General features: G+C 33.7%; 2 protein-coding genes across 2 annotated transcripts; both read left to right on the forward strand.

Moving 5' to 3' along the window:
• Positions 1-4,264: 4,264 nt before the first annotated feature.
• XTH9 (xyloglucan endotransglucosylase/hydrolase 9) lies at positions 4,265-5,917 on the forward strand. Its single transcript, XM_022045418.2, has 4 exons — positions 4,265-4,513; positions 4,597-4,697; positions 5,004-5,197; positions 5,294-5,917. The coding sequence occupies exons 1-4, from the start codon at positions 4,357-4,359 to the stop codon at positions 5,703-5,705; spliced, it is 864 nt and encodes a 287-aa protein (XP_021901110.1). The 5' UTR covers positions 4,265-4,356; the 3' UTR covers positions 5,706-5,917.
• A 390-nt stretch (positions 5,918-6,307) lies between these two features.
• On the forward strand, positions 6,308-8,924 carry FLA21 (FASCICLIN-like arabinogalactan protein 21 precursor). The gene has a single exon (XM_022045285.2). It carries the CDS (start codon positions 7,731-7,733, stop codon positions 8,799-8,801), a length of 1,071 nt encoding a protein of 356 aa, XP_021900977.1. The 5' UTR covers positions 6,308-7,730; the 3' UTR covers positions 8,802-8,924.
• The last annotated feature ends 86 nt before the right edge of the window (positions 8,925-9,010 follow it).

A 9,010-nucleotide genomic window follows, 5' to 3' on the forward strand; every position in this document is an offset into this window, starting at 1 on the left:
AAATTAAATATGGAATTTATTTCAGTTCCAACTTATTAGAGTCAATAGCTGAGTAATTTATAAGGGAAGTGATATTCAAATTCTAATTCTGTTGTTCTTAGCCACCGGACTCTTCTTTTCTCGATAATTCATATATTTTTTATCCGTGTATGAATAGTTATCTCTCGAACATAGATTAAAATTCAACTTTAACAAAAAAATAAAATGAACCATCTAACAATGTATTTTAGTATATCAAAAATTACAGAATCACTCATTTTATTATGAGGTGACGAAAAAATTGTATAATTCAAACTTTTTAAAAAAATTTAAAGAAAGTTGTAAATAATGTGATTTTTTTTAAAAAAATCTTATTTCCTAAAAGGAAGAATGTGAATTTTTTTTTTTCTTTTTACAATAATTAAGAAATTGAATCTAACTATAAGAATGCTTGGTTAATAACTAACTTATTTATTGGTCTATAATCCTCTCAATCACTAATGTTACTAATCAGTATAACGAAACGTGTTTATTTATCTATTTCTTGATTCGAAATAATGTTTGAAAAAATATCTTAAAGTGTTCATAATCAAATTAAAAAGGTATCTTAATGTCAATTTTTTCTTTCCATTCGAGTTATATACAAAATAATAAGGAAGATAAGAGAACAAAATTTGAAAAAATACAATGCATTCGGAAATAATAAATAGCTTCCAAAAAAGAATATATCGATTCTCTCTAAATTAGTTGGATTATAAGTACGATGGTGCTAACTAATTCAATTTCTTTAACTGAGAAGATTTATAGTTTGAATTCGTATAATTCTACCTATTCTTCATAGATTCGCCTATACAAGGCGCAATTAAAGTTGCAAGAATAAAAGCTTAATTGCCACTTGAAATAGAATGAAATATAACATAACATAAAATATTATAATTTTAAGTACCATCATGTTACATTAAAATAAAAAATAATAATTCAAAGTTAAATAGAGGGTCATATTATATTATTAATTAATTAAGTTGTGTTGGGTTGGGCTGGCTAAGCTAACATATTTAATATGACTCAACTATATGAATAGAAAATTGTGGGCCGCCTCTGACAATCAACTCCAAGATTTGTACTTCTTCTTCAGCAAATTTGCATGGTTTCTATGCGTACTCAATTTTTAAGCGTAACCAATTTCTAGGGCTAATGAAGAACAATACGATGATACTGTCAACTGGGTCTACGGATAGAAGAGGTATTAATTAATCAATTGCCCCACGGTCTTCTCATTAATTATTTCTCCTTAATATAAAAATTTTCCGAGAGAGAATTTATCTCTGGGGGATAAATTCTCCAAGAGAGAAAGAGGAATACGTTAGAGGGAAATTCCCTCAAAGAGAAATTCTCTTATCTAAATTCTTTCTCCCCAAAATCAAATTTTAAAGAGAAATTAATATTTTCTGTTTTTTATTTTTTAATATTACAAAAATATTTTTCTCGAATTACAATTTTCTGTTTCGTATTTTTATTGCTACAAATTATTCGTTTTTTTTTTCAAATTAATAATTTCGGTTTTTTGCTCCAAACAAAAAAAACAATTATTTATTCACCAAAAGATTATCTATTTTTCCTCAATCTTTTTTCTTGTATTTTGTCTCAAACAGAAAAATTTCACTTTTTTTCGCAAATTAATATTATTTTTTTCCATTTTAAACAGAAAAAAAAATTGTTTATTCATAGAAAAAAATCTCTATTTTTCTTCGAATTTCTTTTTGTTTTGTTTTGTTTTGTTCCAAACAGAAAACAATTGTTTATTCCTCCAAAAATTATCCATTTTCTCTTTTTCATTTATTGAAAACCCATAATAATGGTGTGTGTATATATATATATAATTGATATTCAGCTAGAAAGCACATCAAATTAAATGGAAAGCAAATTCAATGAAAGATTCATTTTAGAAAATTATATAGGAACAATATAAAATAATGCAAGAATAAGAAACTTGATTTGGAAGCATGAGACAAATTAAATGGATGTCGCTCCTTATGAAGCAATAATTGACTTTCATTAAAGGTATTTACTTTTCATTAAAAGTCTAAAAAGTGCTACATTTTTTTTTTTCTAAGTGCTCTTGAATTGGAGGACAATTACTTCATCGAAGCAAAGGCCTTTTCAAGAGGTGATATGGGACATTGTTGCGTTGTTGATTAAGAAAGTCTCATGTTTTCTTACATCGTTGACCAATAAAGTACCAAAAAAAATAAGGAGAAAATTAGAGTTAAAGAGAAAAAATACCTCACTAAAGTTGAGTACGATGACGAATAAAAGTCCTACATTTTTCATATTGATCAATAAAAGACTACAAATAATAATGAGAAAAACAAGAGTTGCAAAAAGAAAACACCTTAATAAGGCTAAGTGCGACAACATGGGGGGGGGAGGAAAGACCTCATCGACGACAAAAGTCCCACATTCTCTAGCTAAATTGACTGAAAAAAGATAAAAAAAAAATATGGGGGAGAGAAGGGAAAGCCATAAACATACGATGTTAGTCTCGTTTGAACAACTATATGTGAGTATATAAATAAATTTGAATCGATTTATATTAATTAATTTTTGTGTCACGTTGTGTGCTATATAACATTTAACATAATATCTAATTGCATGATAATTAATAAAAAAGCGTCGTGTGTTTTTAAATACATAATCTCTAATATTATTAACAGAGTTAAATGTAGTAATTAAATTAGCAAATTTTTAAAAGATTTAATTTGATTGAAAATTGAGGAATGAGATCATATGATCAAAAATTAAAGTAAAACTTAATTTAAACAAGAATTAAAAGTATATGAATTAATTTATTATTTTTATCACACTTATATATATATATATATTAAATATCTAATAACATTTAACGTGATATCCGATTATATAGCGATGAATAAAAATATGTTATGTTTTATTCGATTTAACAAGCGGTATAATATTTAACGCTGTTAACTATGAATTAAAAGAGCAATTAAATTAGAAAATTTTTAAATTCAAAATTAAGAAAGAGAATAATTTAATAAAAATTAAAAGCACAAAAATCAATTTATTATTTTTGGCACGTTTATCCCGTCATATAATTCTGTTTTTGAACAAAAAAACAAAAGAAAATTTTGAATAGGTAGGGAATAGCTGGACATGAACAGTTCACCCAAGCGTAAAACTGGACAGGCGTACACTCAAAAAATATCTTCGCCACGTGGAGAGATTCCATTGGTCTGTCAGTTACTGCAGTGACTAAGCATGACGTCTTTTTCCCTCCCCCGCCCCCCGGTCCGCGTACTCACAGCCGTACGTACCACGGTGTATAAAATCCGTACAACTCTAATTTACCATTTCTTTTTATTTTATTCCCTAATTTAATTTCAACACTTTTTTAATATCAAAACTTACGGATTTAACTTGGACTATATTTTTTTATGGGTATTTTTTATTTAAAAATTATTAATAATATAATGGTAAAATAATAATAATTAAGCAAATAAGCCCAAGTAATTAATTATAATTATGTCACTGATTAATTGCTGGCATTCCCAGGTCCCACACCTGTCTGATTGGCCACATTTTGCCCATTTAACACACACACACACGAAAGACATGAAACTCCACATCCCCCTCCCTTCTCTCTTTCCAATAAACTTTACCAAAACCCACCACCTTTTTAATTATTTATCCTTTTAAAAATAAATGAAATAATTATGGCACACATCTCCATGCATTATAATTAAATTATTTTTAGCATTTTAAATTTCCTCCAAAAGAAGAAAGAAGAAAGAAGAAACCTTTTATTTATTGTCTCTTGGCTCGTGGGTTCCGGACATTTTAGTACTCTCCAGCTGGCACGTCACCTAATTCCCCTCTCCCATCCATTCTTACTCGCCCAATATTCATTGCACGGCCAAGCTCATCCGCCACGTGGCTGACTGTTGCAGCGAGTAGTGTGATTTTTATACACTCGGAGAGTATGGGTAAGTAAAAAGATTGTCCTCCTTTTAACTCATACCGCCAGTGACAACTGGCAGGCCTCGGTTAAATAGCTGTATATTCCACGTGGCTTACTTTTATTCGTGAAAATGTTCCCCCGATTCTTTTGTGAGCCCCACCCAATCTGGTATAGTAACGGCTATATCTCGTTTTATTTGAAGTTTAATCTCATCCATTTTGTGTGTGTTTGGAATCGGACGTGGAATAAATCCTACGTGGAATAGGAATTAGGGTGACCTGGACAGAGACCAGAGTGGCTATAAAAGGTTGTCTTCCACCTACAGTCTACAGAGCAGAGCAGAGCAGAGCAAAGCAGGAGCATTTCTTGTTTTCTCTCTTTTAAAAGTTTTAAACATCATGGCTGGTTTCTTTCTTCTGGGTTTGTTGATGGGTGTTCTAATGGTGGGTTCGGTGATTTCAGCAAAGTTTGATGAGCTTTTCCAGTCAAACTGGGCTTTGGATCATATCACGTATGAAGGAGAAGTTCTCAAGCTTAAACTTGATAACTACTCTGGTAAATAAACAATTTCTTCACGATTTCATTTTGTTCTTGAGATTTTCCTGTGTTTATCTCATCTCATTAATGGTGATTTTCAGGTGCTGGGTTTCAATCCAAAAGCAAGTACTTGTTTGGGAAGGTTTCCATTCAGATTAAGCTCGTGGAAGGTGACTCTGCTGGAACTGTCACTGCTTTCTATGTGAGTACTCTGTTCATATTTTTTCATTAATAAATTAACACTTGGATTAATCTGCTATTTCATCTTAGTTCGTGCTGTCATTTCTTTTCGAACTCGATAAATTTTCTTGCATTTACCGTCGTTGTCCACCATGCCTGTGAATCACCCAAAAAAGCTATGATCTTTAATGCTATTAACAGTGATGGGTCTGTCAAAGTCTGACGGTGGTCATCAATTAGATTACTTTTTTACTTTATTTTTTTAATGGGTTTATGTTTTTTTTTTCTTTAGCATTTTTTTGTTAATCCATGTTTAAATAAAACACAGATGTCATCAGATGGGCCAAATCACAACGAGTTTGATTTCGAATTCCTGGGGAACACCACAGGTGAACCCTACCTGGTTCAAACCAATATATACGTGAATGGTGGAGGTAATAGGGAGCAAAGAATGAATCTCTGGTTCGACCCTACTACGGATTTCCATACTTACTCACTTCTTTGGAACCAGCACCAAGTTGTGTAAGCACTTCTTTCATCTTCATATTCATCACCCAGATTATATATTTGAAATTTATTAAATAATCATGATGTGGGTATATATATATATTTGTTCAGATTTATAATAGATGAGACACCGATCAGAGTGCACAGCAACATGGAACACAAAGGAATTCCATTTCCCAAGGACCAAGCCATGGGAGTTTACAGCTCAATCTGGAACGCAGATGACTGGGCCACACAAGGAGGTCGGGTCAAGACCGACTGGACCCATGCGCCCTTCGTCGCAACCTACAGAGGGTTCGAGATCGATGCCTGCGAGTGCCCTGTAACGATGGCGGCAACTGAGAAATGCAGCAGCAATGGGGACAAAAGATACTGGTGGGACGAGCCTACTCTTTCGGAACTCAGTCTTCACCAGAGCCACCAGCTGCTGTGGGTTCGAGCCAATCACATGGTGTACGATTACTGCTCCGACACTGCCAGGTTCCCGGCCACACCTGAGGAGTGCCTGCACCATCGTCACTAGGAATCATACATATATATATATGTATCATCGTCATGTAAAAAAACATGTGCTCCATGTTTGTTCTTTTTGTAGTTGAAGATTCTGTAAGATAGATTACTTAATTTGAGGTTTCAGTTCTTTATATCGCACCCGTGACCCTATATATATAATGTAATATATTCACTAACATATCATGGACATATATAATATAATGCATCAATTCCTATTTCTTACTGGGTAGGTGATATTTCCAACACTCTGCATGGATTCTGATTAAGAATGTGATAGATGACTTGTCAATACTGAATGGAGATGATGGAAGAACGAGAAAATGCATGCATAAAATAAATATATATACATGTAAACAAATAGTGCTTGATGATGTGATTAATTATATGTTACTTACATATTTAGCCAAAAAAATTATATATTATTTAAATGTTTGTATAAAATTAAATTAATTAAATTGGTGGAGAAAATATATGCATTTTTATGTAATAATTAATATGTATTTTTATAAAATAATTATATATATATTCTTGAGTTTATATTATAAAATAATTAAATTTATTATCCAAGACAAAATCTGAATTTTTTCTGCTGATTCTCTCATCTTCTTCAAAATCTTTTCCTTCTTCCTTCTTCCTTCTTCCCAACTCAGTATCTAAGACTCTGACACTTCCAAATTCAAACTATTTTCCACCTACTGCTTCATATTTCATTTACTTTTAGCAAGCTTTTATTAGGTGAGGACCACAATAACCTTTAAATTAGTTTATGTCATAATCTTCCACATGCCTCTGCTATTCCATATTAATCACTCATTAATTTCGGATTATTTGCTTTTCAACACCATTGTAATTTCCAAAATGACCCTGCAAAAAATTGAAAAGGAAACTTCTCGAGGTCTGACTATGAACACGGAATCCAGTTGTTGGGGTGGCAATTTGTAGCCACCCATGAAACAGGTGTCTTCCTCTCCAATCCCCGTCACTCCCCAAAACCCTAATCCCACCTCCCCCCATAACTGCTATATACACCATAAATCTTCATTACGAAAACTAGCTAGAGCAGATCTCGCATGAACACTCTTAAACAAAGAATACTAAGCCTCAAAGACATCTACCCATTTCCTTTTTTTTTCCTAACTACTTGTTAGTGTTTCGTTTTTGATTATCAATATGGTTAGATTCTGTTTGCTCTGCTTCATACTAGCTGAGATATTGCTTCTCCAAGCTGTAGCTGATAAATCTGTGGGTACAGACACCAGCCAATCTGGGGACATGGGCGGGCTTGCAGATTCCCCTGCACATTCATTTCAAGATGACGCCACAGAGACAGAGGTCGCTCAGGCTCCGGAGATTAGACGGCTGGGAAAGCATCATTCTTGTGATAAGTCGGTGGCCGGTGGGGGAGTCATCATTGGTGGTCTTGTCACTGCCATTTTTGCTGCTGTTTTTACCTACATTAGGGTTACCAGAAAAAGGGATATACAGCAGATATGAATGTCAAGGAGTGATATTTTTCTTCTTTTCGTTTACACAAAAGGGAGATATCAATGATATGTCATATGGGTATTTGAGGGATTTAGTATTACTGTGAATATTAGTTTGAAATTACAACATATTCTTATTGAAAATCTTATTGGCTTTTGTTCTATCCCTCTTTTCTCATATGGGTATTTGAGATATAATGATATGTCGTATGGGTATTTGAGATATGGATGACATATCATATGAGTATTTGAGATATCGATGATATGTCATATGGGTATTTGAGGGATTTAGTATTACTGTGAATAATAATTTGAAATTACAACATATTCTTATTGAAAATCTTATTGGTTTTCACTTTCTCCATAATATATATACTTGAAGCTTTGTTGTTATTTAGTTTATTGTTTTGCTGTATGTATCTGTGACCCCGTATTCATGGAGCATTATTATATGACAAACCAACAGATTCTGGAGAAAAGAGTTTTCTTCACGATTCTTCCCAATCTTGCCCTGCATATATATTCACAAAACTAACTCTTTCTCTTCATTTATGATTTGTTTGATCAAATCAAATATGGGTTCTTGTCCGTCAAACTGGTGGCAGGCGCCGGTATACTTCACCGTCTCAGTTGTGTTGGCTTTCTTTGCCATCTCCACAGCCCTGCATTCACTTCCCAGAAACTCAATCACTCAGCAGATCAATCACCCACTCTTATTGAATGCCTCTAAAGCTCTTAGACGATCTGGATTCAACTTCTTTGCCACTTTTCTTGAAATCTCCCCTCAAATCTTCCTTTCTTCTCCAAACATTACCATTTTCGCCATTCAAGATTCCGTCATCTTCAACACCTCTCTTCCCCCTCCTTTCTTGAAACTTCTCCTCCAATACCACACCTCCACTCTTACCCTTCCCTTCAACGATCTCCTCAATAAACCTCATCTTCGTTGTTTTCCTACCCTTCATGGTCACAAGAATCTTGCAGTCACCAAGGTTGATACCAAACAGAGGCTTGTGGAGATCAACCATGTTCTTGTTTCACACCCTGATATATTTCTTGAACCATTCTTTTCCATTCATGGTGTTGATGCCCCATTTTCCTCACTTGATCCTCAAGATTTCCATCTGGGTTGGGATTATATACAACCTCCCACATGTGTTTCAAATTTTAGTTTGGTTCAATCCAACAACACCACTAGTGTTGAATGGAGGCGGATTATTCAAGTTCTGAGCTCCAAAGGATTTGTTTCCTTTGCAATCGGATTGCATTCCGGGAATCTTGAATTGGAAAGGCTCAAATTGAAGACCGCCACAGTCTTTGCTCCCCCAGATTTTGCCTTTATTGCATCTTCGTCTCCGTTGCTTCACAAGATTGTGAGACTCCATATACTGCCTCGGAGGTTTACATACAAGGAACTTGCTTCACTGCCGGACAAAGCATTGCTAAACACACTGGTTACTGATCATCATCTTGAGATAAAGGGAGGTGTCAAATTTAGGCAAGGATTAAGCATTAATGGGATCGAAATTCTGAATCCTGATGTAGCCTCCTCCACAAACTTCGTAATTCATGGTATTTCCCGATCGTTGGAGATGACCGAGCTTCCAAATGCCTCAATATGAAATGGATTTGGAGCTTGCTTCTTAATTCAATATTACTTGTATTGTTTCCTCAACTCATTTCAGCTAATACTTTTACTATTTTTTTTTTTTCTCAAAATGAAAAATCTTCTACTATTTTCATTGGATTGGTTGTTTGGATATGTATGCGAGAAGTCCTCCCACATCCAATTTCATATATAAGCTGAAAATTATGAAAGAGCCTTAGGCTC

Source organism: Carica papaya, chromosome 5 (assembly GCF_054855325.1).
Source record: "Carica papaya isolate Zhongbai chromosome 5, ASM5485532v1, whole genome shotgun sequence".
Classification (NCBI taxonomy): domain Eukaryota; kingdom Viridiplantae; phylum Streptophyta; class Magnoliopsida; order Brassicales; family Caricaceae; genus Carica; species Carica papaya.